This window comes from Malaclemys terrapin, chromosome 6, assembly GCF_027887155.1.
Source record: "Malaclemys terrapin pileata isolate rMalTer1 chromosome 6, rMalTer1.hap1, whole genome shotgun sequence".
NCBI lineage: Eukaryota > Metazoa > Chordata > Testudines > Emydidae > Malaclemys > Malaclemys terrapin.
This window is the reverse complement of record NC_071510.1, coordinates 89,418,696-89,435,329: the sequence shown is the minus strand read 5'-3', so window position 1 is coordinate 89,435,329 and position 16,634 is coordinate 89,418,696. Positions and strand designations below refer to the sequence as shown.

General features: G+C 39.5%; 1 protein-coding gene across 2 annotated transcripts in view; it reads left to right on the top strand.

The window, feature by feature from the left end:
• The window catches only part of AP3B1 (adaptor related protein complex 3 subunit beta 1), a 272,041-nt gene that overhangs the window by 76,704 nt on the left and 178,703 nt on the right, over positions 1–16,634 (top strand). For both annotated transcript variants that reach the window (XM_054031900.1, XM_054031899.1), the window contains exon 7: positions 9,787–9,969. In XM_054031900.1, coding sequence (XP_053887875.1) covers positions 9,787–9,969 — 183 coding nt within the window. The remainder of the gene's footprint in view (positions 1–9,786; positions 9,970–16,634) is intronic.

The window sequence follows — 16,634 nt, the reverse complement described above, 5'->3', positions numbered from 1 at the left end:
AACTGGAATAGATATGAGCAACACATCTCGAAGAACAACAGTTACGAAAAGGTGAGTAACCATTTTTTCCCCAAAAAGAATGGTGTGTTAAATCCACTCTCCAAATAAAGTGTGAGGTGGAATGTAGATGGGGATGCTGTGTTCAGGTAGGTTAGTAGGAGGGAGCCTTCTTATTCATATTTCTTAGCTTGCTATGTTCTAATGGCTGCCATTTTGCTACAACCCACTGACTGTTTTCCAGGTGACCTGCTTTGGGGTTGTGATACTTCACTTTTGAGAAACCCTACTTAATCCTGATGGAGAGGGATTTTAGGACAGAGTGTAGTGTTATGTCCTGGCCCAGTCCTCCCTTTTGGATAGTTGCCAGTCTGTTGTAAATGGACCCAAATCCTGGGCCCCATGTGCTTCTAGGTGCCCTTCTCCCCCACCCCCACAATCTGGGTAGTGACTGGTCACTGTTCATAACTCTGGGTGTCAGGCACACTGTCCAGTGCAGACCCTGTGTCTGACACCCTTCTTGGGTAGAGGAGCCCCATACTCTGGCTGCCTTAGACCCTGAAACTAGTACTTCAGCCTTTCGGATCCCTCAGTTGTTTAGATATTTCCCCAGAGTCTACCTGGTAGTGGGAGCTCTGGTTTTTAGTTAAATCCTTCAGGATAATGTGACTGGAAAGCAAGGAATATGCAGTAAGCTTAGCAAAGGAACTTTTTAATCATAGACACTTTACTCTTAATGAAGTGCACTAGAGAATCACAAATCTTTGAAAAACAACACCAATCCTGAATGCAGCTCCCAAAGTCTGATCTCACCTAATCTGTGAGTACTGGCTTTCGTCAGTGTTCTTAGGCTAGGCAGCACTTCTTGCCTTCTCTCTCTTAAGACTGGTTTGCATGTGGAAATTCCTTAGATTTGTGGTCTGCCCTTGCTTAGAGAAGCACCCACCTTTTAAACAGTCTTTTAAACAGCTGAGGCTGTGGGGAATTAAAGGTTCCAGTCTTCCCCGACTCTTCCAGTCAGGCTTGTTGAGTGTCTTTTAATGTCAGTGGCCTTATTGTTCCAGTAGGGGACAGTCAGTTAACAATGTTAACTTTCTCATTGTTAATCCTCTCTGAAGTGCTCCACACCCCCAACAAGAGCAGGAAAGTGTCTAGAATAGACTGGCCTTGTCAGAACTAGGCTGTTTTTCAACAGGATCTCTCAAGCCAACATAGGGGTTACAATACAAACTGAAGGTCACAATGAAGGTTACTATCAAAAGTGGTGGTCACATTACAAAATGAAATTCATAATTTGAGAGAGACATATGCCTAGTCTGCCACAAAAATGGTCTAAGGTGCCTAGTTAAATAGCTGATTACATGTTTCTGAAATATATTAATTATCTGTGTGTGTATGCTCATGACTTTCAGGCACTCCCTGTATACGAGAAGTCAGGGAAGGCACTACTGATGACACATTCTTGTTTTGGCTACGGTGGAGTAAATGAGAGCAACTCCATTGAAGTTATTTACCCTCAGGGTAAATCTAGCGCAGAGAAGTATCAGGCCCTCCATTTTGTAACTCAGCTTTTTAGGACTTAAAATCTTTCCCAGTGACTTGCTCCTACAGAGTATAATAATTTTTTTGCCCTAATAATAAGACACTTCAGCTAGCACTAGCCTACTCTGAATGTTTACAAACACTACTGCTTTCTTGTGGCATAAAGATTTACTCCTAAAACTGACTTTTTGAAGAAGTAAAACACTTAACTACCATAATTGTTTCTTATACAAGTGAACACTAAGAGTTGCTTTTTAAGACTGCATGACTACTGTATAAAACACTGACCCTTGAAGTCAAATCTTTAACTTTTGATCCTAATAATTGGTGGTGGTTGTGTGATGAGAATACTTGAGCTTTTAAACTAGAGCAGTACCTTTGGAAGTAAGGAGGATGGAAAGACTAGCTCTACTTTTTAGTAAATATCTGTTAAGTATGTTAGTGTTCAGTGCCAGCATGTATTGGTAAGCCAGTGTTTTCATAAGTTATTGATTTAATGTTGGTGAAAGCTGCACCACTGTGAAAAAATTACTAAGTTTGTGCAGATGTTTTATTGTGATAGATCTATTATCCAGCTATTAGAAGATAAATGACTGATCTTTCCCAGTTTCCATGCCTCCAGAAAATTGAAATAAGAAGGGGAATATCATTTGGGCTGTATGATTAGGGCAGGTGGGATGGCCATTAATTATGAGAGAGAAATATCTTGGCAGGCATAGGCCAGTGCAACATATTATCAATCAAACCTCGATGCATTTCTTGTGATGACCCAGCACTCTCAGGTTTTTGCAGCGTTAATTAGAATTCATGACAAAATAGATGCAAGGAAACGTTTTGTACCCTTCATAATTTTATAGAAAATTTATTGTTATTAGAGGAACCATTTGCTTAGTGTGATTTTTTTCATTACCAGCTTGTCAACTAGCATAGATAATCTGGAGAAAATATGAACTCCATAGATTGGGTGTCACTTTTGTTGATGGTTCATGTAGTTTACCTTGGAGCGCAGCTAATGGCTGAAGTTCATAGCAACAGCACAGAAAAACGTGGCAACCAGTGAAAGACAAATGAACCATGTTTATTGCTTTAATATAAAAAATACATAAATGGAAAGCTGCATTTGAATTTGACGAGCTCATTGCTAGTTTTGTGGGAGTGATTTATTTTTTCTCCTTATACATAAAAGCTGCTATTGACACAGTGAGATGGAAATTAACTGACTGATTTTTGGAAACCAATATTTTTTGGTTTTAAATTTTGAGTGGATCATTTTGTTTTAATTCTAAATGTTTTTATAGAATATTGATGCTTTAATAAACTAAGATTATCAGTTGTGCCTCTAATGTTTAGCTATACAGGAGGGTCATACTTTAGGGGAAATGGGTAGAGCTAACTAGAGAATGGTCCTTTTATTAGGGAAAAGTTAGGAGACTTGGGTATTCTTTTTTCTCTTGCTGTCTCTAAACTTTGAATGTGTTCTAAATCTTCCATTCTTGTCTCTTGTACTAAAACCTTGCTTTTGGAAAATGCAGAGAATAAAAAAAAATCAAGTTAATCTAATATTTTCTTAAAAAGTAGTATGCACATTACAGTAAGTGCTATGCAAACCAACTCAAATAATTGGTTCATGAGCTGTAAATATGACAAAGTATCTGCTAACCTCATCACATTCTTTGCATTTGATGGTACACAATGAAGTTCTTATAGCGCTTAAAAAAACAACAAACCCCCCCCCCAAAAGTCCTGTGCTCTGTTATGGAGGTATCAGGAACATGAATGACTAGAGTATGACACTATATGTGAAAGAAAATGTAGAATCAAATGAAGTAAAAATCTTAAATGAATCCACATGTTCCATAGAATCTCTATGGATAGTAATTCCATGCTCTAATAAGAATATAACAGTAGGGATCTATTATTGACCACCTGACTAGGACAGTGTTAGTCACGATGAAACGCTAAGAGAGATTAGAGAGGCTATCAAAATAAAGAACTCAATAATAGTGGGAGATTTCGATTACCCCCATATTGACTGGGTACATGTCACCTGAGGACGAAATGCAGAGACAAAATTTCTCAGTACTTTAAATAACTGCTTCTTGGAGCAGCTGGTACAGGAACCCACAAGGGGAAAGACAATTCACGATTTAGTCCTGAGTGGAGCGCAGGATCTTGTCCAAGAGGTAACTATAACAGGACTGCTTGGAAATAGTGACTATAATATAATAACATTTAACAGTTAGGGGAACTATGCAAAAATGAGGAGGTTAGTTAAACAGAAATTAAAAGGTTTCACTAGAGTGAAATCCCTGCAAGCTGCACGGACACTTTTCAAAGACACCATAATAGAGACTCAACTTAAATGTATACCCCAAATTGAAAAACTACAGTAAAAGAACTAAAAAAGAGCCACTGTGGCTTAACAACTATGTAAAAGAAGCAGTGAGAGATAAAAAGGCATCTTTTAAAAAGTGGAAGTCAAATCCTAGTGAGGTAAATAGAAAGGAGCATAAACATTGCCAAATTAAGTGCAAGAATGTAATAAGAAATGCCAAAAAGGAGTTTGAAGAACAGCTAGCCAAAAACTCAAAAGGTAATAAAATGTTTAAGTACATCAGAAGCAAGAAGCCTGCTAAACAACCAGTGGGGCCTCCAGACGATTGAGATACAAAAGGAGCGCTTAAAGACGATAAAGTCACTGCGGAGAAACTAAATGAATTCTTTGCTTCAGTCTTCATGGATGAGGATGTTAGGGAAGTTCCCAAATCTGAGCCGTCCTTTGTAGGTGACATCTGAGGAATTTTCACAGATTGAAGTGTCACTAGAGGAGGTTTTGGAATTAATTGATAAACTTAACAGTAATAAGTCACCGGAACCAGATGGCATTCACCCAAGAGTTCTGAAAGAACTCAAATGTGAAATTGAGGAACTATTGACCATGGTTTGTAACCTGTCCTTTAAATCGGCTTCTGTACCCAATGACTGGAAGATAGCTCATGTAATGCCAATATTTAAAAAGGGCTCTAGAGGTGATCCCGGCAATTACAGACCGGTAAGTCTAATTTCAGTATCGGGCAAATTAGTTGAAATAATAGAATAGTAAAGAATAAAATTGTCAGACACATAGAAGAACATAACTTGTTGGGCAAAAGTCAGCATGGTTTCTGTAAAGGGAAATCATGTCTTACTAATCTCTTAGAGTTCTTTGAAGGGGTCAACAAACATGTGGACAAGGAGGATCCAGTGGACATAGTGTGTTTAGATTTCCAGAAAGCCTTTGACAAGGTCCCTCACCAAAGGCACTTGCGTAAATTAAGTTATGGGATAAGAGGGAAGATCCTTTCATGGATTGAGAACTGGTTAAAAGCGGGGGAAAAAAGGGTAGGAATAAATGGTAAATTTTCAGAATGGAGAGGGGTAACTAGTGGTGTTCCCCAAGGATCAGTCCTAGGACCAATCCTATTCAACTTATTCATAAATGATCTGGAGAAAGGGGTAATTAGTGAGGTGGCAAAGTTTGCAGACGATACTAAACTGCTCAAGATAGTTGAGACCAAAGCAGATTGTGAAGAACTTCAAAAAGATCTCACAAAACTAAGTGATTGGGCAACAAAATGGCAAATGAAATTTAATGTGGATAAATGTAAAGTAATGCACATTGGAAAAAATAACCCCAACTATACGTTGTGGCAGAGCTCCGACCTAGTCCCTGTGCGTCCCGTGCTTCCAGGCGGTTTATACTAGCTTCAGAGGCTCACTGCAACCCTCCATGTAGCCCTTCTCTCTCTAGGGCCAAGGATATTGTCTAATGAGCCCTTTTCATCATAAGCCAGGAAGGAGGTTGGTGAGAGAATTCCCACAGTCTCTGTTGCTCCTATGGCCTCATACCAAAACAGTTTAGCCTCCTGTCCTGACAGGGGCCTGTCTTCCCTTCCCAGGAGGTGTTCCTGTAGTGGAGGATTGGGGGGAACCCGGGCCCGCCCTCTACTCCGGTTTCCAGCCCAGGGACCCTAAAGGTAGCAGCTGTTGGCAGCCAACCTTTCGCTGCCAGAGTTGCTATATTTCCCTGGGCCACTTCCCCACAGCTCTCCTGCTTCTCCCTTCTTCGCCCTTACCTTAGGGCTCCCTTACGAATGACTTGAGGGTGTCTTCATTAACCAGCCCTTCAGCTGCACTTACTCTCCTCTGGCTCCCTGGCTCTCCCCAGCCTGACTGGAGTGAGTCCTTTTATAGTATCAACAAGGGCCTTAATTAGAGTCATGTGTTCACATAACCTTAATGGGGGCAAATTTAGCTACAGCTAATCAGGAAAGAGATTTTGGAGTCATCGTGGATAGTTCTCCGAAGACGTCCACACAGTGTTGCAGCGGCAGTCAAAAAAGCGAACAGGATGTTTTTAAGGATCATTAAAAAAAGGGATAGCGAATAAGACGGAGAATATCTTATTCCCCTTATATAAATCCATGGTATGCCCACATCTTGAATACTGTGTACAAATGTGGTCTCCTCATCTCAAAAAAGATATACTGGCATTAGAAAAAGTTCAGAAAAGGGCAACTAAAATGATTAGGGGTTTGGAACAGGTCCCTTATGAGGAGAGATTAGAGGCTAGGACTTTTCAACTTGGAAAAGAGGAGAATAAGGGGGGATATGATAGAGGTATATAAAATCATGAGTGGTATGGAGAAAGTGAATAAGGAAAAGTTATTTACTTGTTCCCATAATATAAGAACTAGGGGCCACTAAATGAAATTAATGGGCAGCAGGTTTAAAACAAATAAAAGGAAGTTCTTCTTCACACAGTGCACAGTCAACCTGTGGAACTCCTTACCTGAGGAGGTTGTGAAGATTAGGGCTATAACAGGGTTTAAAAGAGAACTAGATAAATTCATGGAGGTTAAATCCATTAATGACTATTAGCCAGGATGGGTAAGGAATGGTGTCCCTAGCCTCTCTTTGTAAGAGGGTGGAGATGGATGGCAGGAGAGAGATCATTGATCATTACCTGTTAGGTTCACTCCCTCTGGGGCACCTGGCATTAGCCACTATCCGTAGACAGGATACTGGGCTGGATGGACCTTTGGTCAGATCCAGTATGACCGTTCTTATGTTGTTATAGTCCAGGGGTGGCTAACCTGTGGCTCTGGAGCCACATGCGGCTGTTCAGAAGTTAATATGAGGTTCCTTGAATAGGCACTGACTCCGGGGCTGGAGCTACAGGCGCCAACTTTCCAATGTGCCAGGGGTGCTCACTGCTCAACCCCTGGCTCTGTCACAGGCCCTGCCCCCTCCCCCCCCAGCCTCCTGCATGCCACGAAACAGCTGATCGGGAGGTGCGGGGAGGGAGGGAGAGGCGCTGATTGGCGGGGCTGGGAGGGGTAGGAAGCTCTGGGAGCAGAGGCGGGGTGCTGATGGGGGAGCTGCTGACATGTTACTGTGGCTCTTTGGAAATGTACATTGGTAAATTTTTGGCTCCTTAGGCTCAGGTTGGCCACCCCTGGTATAGTTGCACAGTTGGGTGGCTGACATATATCCAGATAACTATAGATATGTTCCATGCATTTAAAATAAGAGTGATAAACGTTCTAATTTAATTTTTCTTGCATCTAATAGAACAAAAATGCATGTTTCAAAAGTATTATTTATTTTAAAAAAGGTAAAATTCCAATGCCCATTATATTAGATCCTGCAAAAGGCCCTGAGTGCATTAAAGCTGCTATGAATCTAGTGCAGAGTGGATGTACAGATGGACTACTGAGTCTGCAGGTAAAGTGGCCAGCAACTCCTGAATTCTCAGAACACATCACCTTTCAGTAAAGTGCAAAGGAGTTGATGGGTGATCAGCCTTTCTGCAACTCCAGCGCTTATTTTGAGCCCAAATATGAATTTAGGAACTTCACTTCAGGTACCATTCTTAAAAATGTTGGCCAACATTTTAAAGAAACCTCTCTGTATTTAAACTACATCTAAATCTACAATATTTTGTTGGATTTCAGAGTAGCAGCCGTGTTAGTCTGTATCCGCAAAAAAAACAGGAGTACTTGTGGCACCTTAGAGACTAACAAATTTATTAGAGCATAAGCATATTAGATGCATCCGAAGAAGTGGGCTGTGGCCCACGAAAGTTTATGCTCTAATAAATTTGTTAGTCTCTAAGGTGCCACAAGTACTCCTGTTCTTTTTGCCAATATTTTGTTGCCATCTCAGTTTGCAAACTAAGCGTAATATTTTGAATATGCTGAGGTACATCCTAGTAGTTTTAATACCAGTATAACACAAGGTTATTAACTAGTCCTGACCACCAAATAAATAGAAATGTGTTTAATTACATGAATAATTACCTAACTTGTCTATTACATTGATGCAATAATAAAGATTAATATAACAAAATTTAAAAAATACTGAAAACACAAAATTACCTTTCTATATGTGATATAATAATGTTCTATTTTTTGTTGCAAGTATAATGCATTTTTATTTAGTTCTTACAAATCATAAATTCTTTGTTCTCTGGAACGCATTGCGTATCCAGTAGGTACCAGCACATGGGCAGGATTTGGGACAATAAATGCAACTTCACGTTTAGACTTATTAGTAATTCATAAAATTCCCACTGGACTTGAAACTTGTTTAGCATAATATCAAGACTATATTCTGAGATGTTTTCTTTCAGTTGTAGTGTTGGGTGCATACTAATAGCCCAAATGTAGAGGAAAAAATGTAGCATATGAATATCATTGTATTTAATATTTCTCAAGAAGTGCCATTTAAATAAACTATATTTCTATTTAATTGCTTACTTTAAGTCATTGGGGAAATTTTAGAAGATGAAATGCACATCCCCAGTGCTCAGATAGAATGACATTTTTTGCTGCCAGAAAGCTGGGTTGCAGGCATGCTAACTGCATACATATCAGTTACTTCATATAGAAGTTTTATCATGTTAGATGTTTTGCTTAACATGTTCCTTGACACAAAGCAAATCTTACTTAAAACAGTTAGGAAAGGAAGAATAGTAATTCTTGACACATTGACAAGTGCTTATGCTGTGTGTAACTGATTTCCTGGAGGCAACTTAAGTATATGCTGTAGGGTGTTTGCTATTCTGTTTTTTATTATTGAAGGTGATTATCCCAATAGCTTTCTGTAGCAGAGAAGTAGAGTAGAGGAGTCCAAAGTCCCAAACTAAAGTTATTACAAATTTATTTGATTAGGATCTTAGAATTCCTTTGTTTAAAATTTCAAAAATTGTGTTATGGAATACATATGTTGGTTGTCTTTGAAGCTTGATGTCTTTCATAAAGTGACTTGCTGCCATTATTTCAAGGATTCCCCACAAAAGTTTTTCTCCATAGCACTTAAGAAACCCCACGCAGGAGGAACCATGTGTTTGCAGATAATAGGTCTCTAGAATCTGTTCATTTAGTTTTTTTCATGAAAGCAAAATTACTTTCATAACCAAGGAAGGAGGAAAAATCATATGGCAAGGAAATTTTTTATTGTATACATCCTGAAAATATTTATACTATGTTCCTAAAAATATACTGACTGTGCTGGTGGCATAAACATTCAACTTGTGCACCTTTGAAATTGGAGGGAGGGGGGCAAATAACTTGTAGAAGAGTCTGGATGGATTCTGAGAAAATTGCGGAAAATATCTAACACATTCAAAAGGCTTAACGTTTGCTCTTTAGAAGTAATTTTATGAACCCCAGGGATTCTGGCAGTGATTGTTTAGCAGTCAAGAGAGGGTGTTGGCTCCATTATGTCAGAAATCACCCTACTTCCTCCTCCAATTTGATCATGGAATGTTAATAAGTGCATAACACTTGTACTTACCGTTACCTTGCAGATGTGAAGTAAGTCTTGCATCTGATAAATTCTTTGTGAAACCATAAATTACCACTCCTACCCTCTAAAAAAAAACCTCAAAACAAACAACTGGTTTTGCTTGCACTATATTTTCAGTGCTAAGGTTGAGATTAAATATGTAATAGAAAGTTTGTCTGTTTTGTTTGACAAAAGGACATATTCTGCCAAATAAACTGATTAATGCAATTATTCAGAATCCATTTAAAAATAAGACTCAACTTCTGTGAGTAGAGGGGAGTCTCTTTTTCTGGCTACTATCTTTTTGCATAATGGACATGCTTTAAAGTACTGAGAATTGCCAATATTAGTTCTAAGCACTCACGTATGAATTTATAGAGAGAATCACTGACTTGTTTTTACAATTTTGTTTTCTAGCTGGTGGCTGGGAGTGTGGTGATGGCATTTGAGGAAGTGTGCCCGGATAGAATAGATCTGATTCACAAGAACTATCGAAAGCTGTGTAATTTGTTGGTTGATGTGGAGGAGTGGGGGCAAGTTGTTATTATCCACATGCTAACTCGATATGCACGTACACAGTTCGTGAGTCCTTGGAAGGAGGTACGTTTGTCTCTTTTGTTCTCAACAGCTTGATAACAGAAATACTTCAGATTGTGTTGCTCTTAATGAAAATGCATAGTTTCACCTTCATGAAGTGGATACTAACACCTCTATCCTGATATAACGTGACCCAATATAACACGAATTCTGATATAATGCGGTAAAGCAGTGCTCTGGTGGGGGCTGTGCACTATGGCGGATCAAAGCAAGTTCGATATAACGCGGTTTCACCTATAACGCCATATGATTTTTTTGGCTCCCGAGGACAGCGTTCTATCGAGGTAGAGGTGTAGTTGTAGAACTGACTTCTTTTAATAATAAATTATTTTTTTTTTTTTTAAATCTTCAGTTAAATTTTTTTTTTTGGGTAGCATGAGAAATCTTCCTTCCAAGCTGTGTAACCAAGTGCCTTCCTTCTGTGCTCAGGGTGTTGCTGAGTGGGTGGGTGTTCCCAATAGCTTAGCACTCTTCTGACAGCTGTGGAACTCTGATTGTAAAAGCTTCATGCTCTACGCTTTATGGAAATGTTGATATTAAGAGTTAGATTTTGAAAAACTGGTTTTCTATGTTAGGAGCTTCATTGTTTAGCTTTCATTGCCTGTCATAGCCTTCATTGCTGAAGGGTTCTTCCCTTATCTTGTGCAGAGAGTCCTCTTAGCCTTTTCAAACTGTGTTTTTGTAGATGTCAATGCAGTGAACAATATCAACATTTTGACACAGTATATACTATGCTGATGGGTTATCTACATACCTATGTTTTGAAATAAGACAGGTGTTAGTTAAGCACAATAATTTTAGATATCTAAAGCTCTTTATGCAAACGTAAACCTGGAGTGCCATTAGTATGCTATTTTTTTTTTCCTTGCTGTAATACTGGTAACTGTCTACTTTTGTCCTTACGTTAATAAAAGGGGGTGTCCATATTTCATTGGTATTTAAAAACAAAAAAGCAACGTGCTCCAGCAATTAGTGATCATATAACACCCATTTCAATTGGACTTTACTTCTGAAGAATAATTTAAATAAAATTAAGTACTTTTTGAAAAGAACATCAGAAAACATTTTTTTAAAATAAGAGCTGTTCGGCAGTAGTAATACTATAGTAGTTTATTGTATGAAATCATTGAGTTACAGAACTTTTAAATAACATTTCACTGTATACATCTTTATAAATTTGAGTTAATTTCGTACTCGTTTATAGTGTTGGTTTTGAGATTGGCGGAGTACAGTTAGGTACTTTTTGTCAGTTACTTTAATCTTCTACATTATCACTGTGAAAGTACCCAGTGGGCTTAGTAAATTATGTATTTTCATAGTGATAAAATAGAAGATGAAAGTACCTGACAAAAGTATCTCAAAACCAGCGCTATAAAATAGTATGAAATTAACTCAGATTTATAAAGAGATATACAAGTGTTCGTACAGAGGTGTCCCGATATAGATAGACCACCTTGCCACCTATATTGCCTATGCTATATTTTCTATTGTATTTGTCTAGATCTAAATGTTTCTACCTGAGTTCTGCTAATACACCTAAGTATACACATGCAGGCACCTTAGATATTTCAATCATAAATATTAATTTATTAGACTGCCAATTCTTTTAAACTTGTGGTTTTGTGATTTGAACAAAGAGCGAGAGAGATGAGACCATCAACCTGATTCTCACACGTGACTTATAGCTAGGATTTGATCCTTTTGTAGGTATTGGGAGCTAAAATGCTATTGTATATATCACACTTTTCCATCTAACTCAGATATGTTTCATGCTATGTGTTTGTATAGTCAGAATATGACACATACAAAAGGTCTAGAAAGAGACATTATAAGCTCTTTGGAGCAGGGATTATCTTTTTGTTCTGTGTTTGTATAGCACCATGCACAAGGGGTCCTGGTCAGTGCCTGGGGCTCTAGGTGCTATGATAATACAAATAATAATAAAAATTCTTCTGCGTATGAGTTTTATGGTACCTAGTGTGTTTTACTTCCCTTTTAATTGTTTAAACACACATAGTAGCTTTAGAAGAATAGAATTGCATAGAAAAATATAACATTGATTTGAATATGAAATAAACATACAAAAACATAGAGTACAGGTTGAGGCTCATCCCTCACTATGTTGTTTATTGCAACTGCCTAGGTTTTTTTAACTTATGGTATGTAATAACTGTTATTAAGAAGTCTTCTGATACACTGTAGAACTGCTAACAGCACTATTTATATCTTTAGGTAAGCAATTTTTAACCATATTTAGCAGGCTGATAGGTCTGACGGCGCCTGCTTTGCTGGTAGGGAGAAGAGGTAAGGATTAGGAGATACCTGAGGGAAGCCAGCATTCCACAGTTGACTCTTCTTCTGCCTCATGACCCACCTGCAGAGCCCCACGCCCAAGAGCAGTTAGACTTGAGATGCGTTTCTCTGCCTTTCCCATCATCCTGTAAGGTTGCCTTCTTAGATGAGAAGATGGGTTGGATGGCCCCTTTTCTCATGGAATATAGTTTCTCTCTGGTGCAGCTGTGATGTGTGCTGCCTCTATCCATGAGAGTCTAATCATTTAAAAACTCAAGTCTAAAATGAAAGCATTTCCTTAAATTTACTAAAATATAACATTGTGTTTACTCTCTCCATGCTTTCAATATTGAAAAGCTTGGGTAGGAGTGAGAGCAACATTTCAATGTTACCATAAGAGCCATAACTTTTAAACAAAACAAATAATGCATCTTATAATAATAATAAATAATAGGTGTGTGTGTGGGGAGGGAGGGAGGCAAGGGAATTGGTCCATGCTTAATATATTTTAAATGGTCCTGACTAGGCTAAGAAACTTATGTCTTAAGAAGAATAGGGTGAGCAAGAATGAGTAGACATCTTTTGTCTTTTTGGCTGGAAACAGTTGCATTGTGTAATGGAGTATTGGAGGCTTTTTTTGAGTAGTGGGAGAGGGTGGCTTAACATGGAATCAGCCCATCTGTTCTTATGTTTACAATGGAGAAAAGACAATATAACTATTTTAAGTGAAAGCTCAGAATTCATATTTATGGGCATTACTATAGCCATCATCACCGTAGTAAGAGTTGTAGAATGCATTAAAAACTTCTGAGACTGTAGTGTCATAAAGCTTTGTCGAGACCCCTAGGGGGTATGTAGTGTTAAATGGCTTAACTTTTCATTCCTTTACTTTTGAGGTCTTGTCAAATATGTTGTGTGCAGCAGCCTTAACTGATAAATAACATAGTGTTTATGTGTAATGAAGAGTGAATCAGGAAACGAAAAATGTCTTTTATGCACTACATAGGGCACACCATTTTTTTTTTTTTTTTTTTTTTTGCTTCATAGTTCAAACTCAGTATTTTCTTCCAAGCTTAGCTAAGAGACTGTTCCTCATGGGGAATTATCACTTCTCAAGGCTTACATTTTTTGTTTGGCCATTTAAAAAAAATCAATGTTGGTGAGTTTAAAACAAAAAAATTATATCTTTCAGTTAAACTCTTCTCCTTTTACCATAACTCAAATGACTGAAGAGGTTTTCCTCCAACTTTGCAAAAGTATTCACTTCTGGATTATTCAGACAGAGGTTCATCTCGCCCCATTTAGGTCCATGGGAGTTTTGCCATTTATTTCAGTGGGGGCAGGATCAAACCCATCATATAGGTAATGAGGATCACATAAACACAGCATGGGAAGGTTGATCTCAGAACTAGAATTCTTGAACAAATGAACAAAATGTTATAATGGAAGTTTGTACATAACCTTATTTCATAGCTTTTGCTATCTACTAAAGCTGTAGCTCTGAATATTTAAATATACTATACTCATGGAATTCCCTGTTCATGTAAATGTCATTGCTTGATATGACAAATATTTTGTATTGCAATTTTATATGTTCAGTTGACTATGCTGTTTATTTTCTAAAACATGTTTTACTATAGTAGTTTTTACAAAGGATGCTCTTTAGTTTATATGGAGTTTCAACTATTCTCACACTTTTTATTTTTTTTTTAAGCAATTTAATAAAACTTCTTTAGCTAGAGTGAGTTTGGCTCAGCCTGCAGCAATTAAATTGCTTTTATTAAATAGTTTGTCATTTTTAGCTTGCCTAATCCTGATCTTTGAAAGGTGATCTGAAAAGGGGGGAAAAACCCACTCGCATGCCCTAGTTTTTACTCTTCAAAGTATGAGGGCAGTTGAGACTTCATACTCTTTTTGTTTATTAGAGATTTTCTTGATGGACTTAGCTAGGTGTATCAAAAGCTATTGTGAGATTTCTCATCCTACTATAGAAGGGGTGGTATATTAAATCCTTAATAAAGATGTCATGTCAAATGACATAATAAAGACGTGTGTCAAATGTTTTAGATAAACGTGCGTTAACTAAGGAGGAAAAAACAAAGGAAAAATAACCCCAGAAATAACATTTAAGTCTGTGTGTTTCCCATATTGGGGTTCAAGAGAACTGGGTTTCCACTTGATTTGAAGGATCAGGTAAATCCATTTTCTTTTGAAGAGGCATGTTATTGAAGTGTGCAGGAATTCAGCTTTCAATATTTTTCAGGTACACAACACTTCAATAACCCTACCTGCTTGTAACATATCTAGACTTGATAAAATTACCCTTGTCTGTCCTGATTAGCACCACTTCAGAAACTTTGGTTAAAACGTTTTGTTCTTCAGCCCAGTGTCTCCCACAGTTCTGGACATCTAGGGCTGCTTTCCTCTCTCTGCAGCTTCACGGAGATGAATCAGCATTTTGGCACCTTCTATGCCCTCTGTGCTCCTGCTTGCTGCGGCAGCAGACGGTGGCAGTTTCTGTTGCTCCCACCCTTATTCTTTCTGTTTTATCTTTTTCTGCCCAGATTTTGGGCAGTGGAGTGTAGTTCCTTCCTCTTCAGTGTTCTTCCTCCTTCCTGGATTGGTTAACCTTTTGGGGGTTTAACCCAACCTCAGCCTCTGCTGCAGCATCTCCCTGCCAACTCCTCTGCTCCTATACAGGCAGGGTAGCCGAGAAAGCACTAGGTTAACAATCCAAGCTGCTCTCCATTTGTGAGAAAGCCTTCCCAGTCTTGGCTTGTGACCAATTATGCCCAGTCTTTACCCAGGCAACTAATCCTAATGTTGGTCCTGGGGCTATGAGTCAGATAGGCAAGTGGGGGTCCTCTACCCACCACGGCAGTTGCAACTCCACAGGGGGAAAGTTGGACGCGTGCAAAGCAGGAAGAGGCCCCAGAAGTGAGGAGGACCCTGACTTCTCGACTCAGGACGCAAGTCCCAGGCAGAACAAAGAGAGGAGGTTTGTGGGGTCTCAGTTCCCCCCCCCCCCCCCAACCAGTAAGTCTTAAAGTGGGTCATGAGCATCCTGAGGAAAGAAGCAGAGCTTCTAATCAGACTCCCTTGCTCCCTCCCAAGCTGACTAGAAGGGCTCTGACAATGTGATTCCCCTCCTCCTCCAGAAGGAATGGGACCCAACAGGGGAGGATTCTGAGTCAGACCTCTCAAGAGGACTTCAGGCCCTAAAGAAGGCAAGCCACGAGAGGTCTCACCAAAGCTGCAGAAGAGCTTCTACACTCCCAAAGCATGCTGAGAAAGGTTTAAAAAAAAAAAATCAAAAAGGCTAAAAAGGTAAAGAAAAAGTCCCAAATCCAGGACACGAGTTTTCTTCCTCCTCTTCCTCCTCCAAAGAGGATGGCAAGCTGTCTGGCTCTGAATCCAACAGGATGGGGGCAAAGATAAAGCAAAGGTTTTTTTTTCTTCTATGACTTTCAAGAACGAAAGCTCTATTACTAAGATCTTGACAGTGGATGTTGCTGTAACATCCCTTGCCAGGTATATAGTTATTCCCTCAAAAGAAGATTTCTACCCAAAAGATCCCTTGGATAGAAAAATGGAGGCCACTCGCACAAAGGACTTTGGAGTCTCCTTCACTACTTCCAAGCATTCCTGGCAGCTGCCTGCTTTGCAAGAGCATCTTTGTCCTGGATGGGAGATTTCAAAGCCCTTAAGGACAGAGGTCATCCTGACTTTGGCTCCACTTTAAAGAAACTCGCCCTAGCCAAAAGCGTTTGTGGCTGATGCCACAATGTATGCAATGAGGTTCTCAGCCCGAACCATGGCTTCTAGATCAGTAGCCAGGCACCATCTACAGCTCTGACCCTGGAAGGTGGATATTCACTCCCAGCAGTTCCTATGCTTGGCCAAGCTCACAGGCTCCTTCCTTTTTGGGGAAAGCTGAAGAAAGTGGTGGCTGACAGTGCGGCAAAATGCAAACAGTGAGGAAGGGTAAGACAAAGTACCACCAGGAGAGAATATAGACTGGCTTGCAGATAGAGGCACTCCTAATCCTCTACAGAGGTGCCAGCGAAGGGACAACAGATTCTCCAAGGAAAAACAGTGAAGTCGAGGTTCAGAGGGAAAGACTGGAGGGATCAGCCCTCCTCCTCCTGCTACATCAATCCACTTAATGACAAAGATCGCATAGGCCTCCACCCAGCACTGAAGCTAGGAGGCAGAATTTCCCTTTTGCCAGGGGAATGGCTTTCAGAAACCACAGACAAGTGGGCCAGAGTTTATTCCCTCGAGCTGCAGGCTCCACCCCATCCATTCTTGGCGGCGGCTCCGGGAGTCGGGCAGATCCCCCCCCCCCAGCGGTTCCTGGGGTGCTCGGAGCTGTA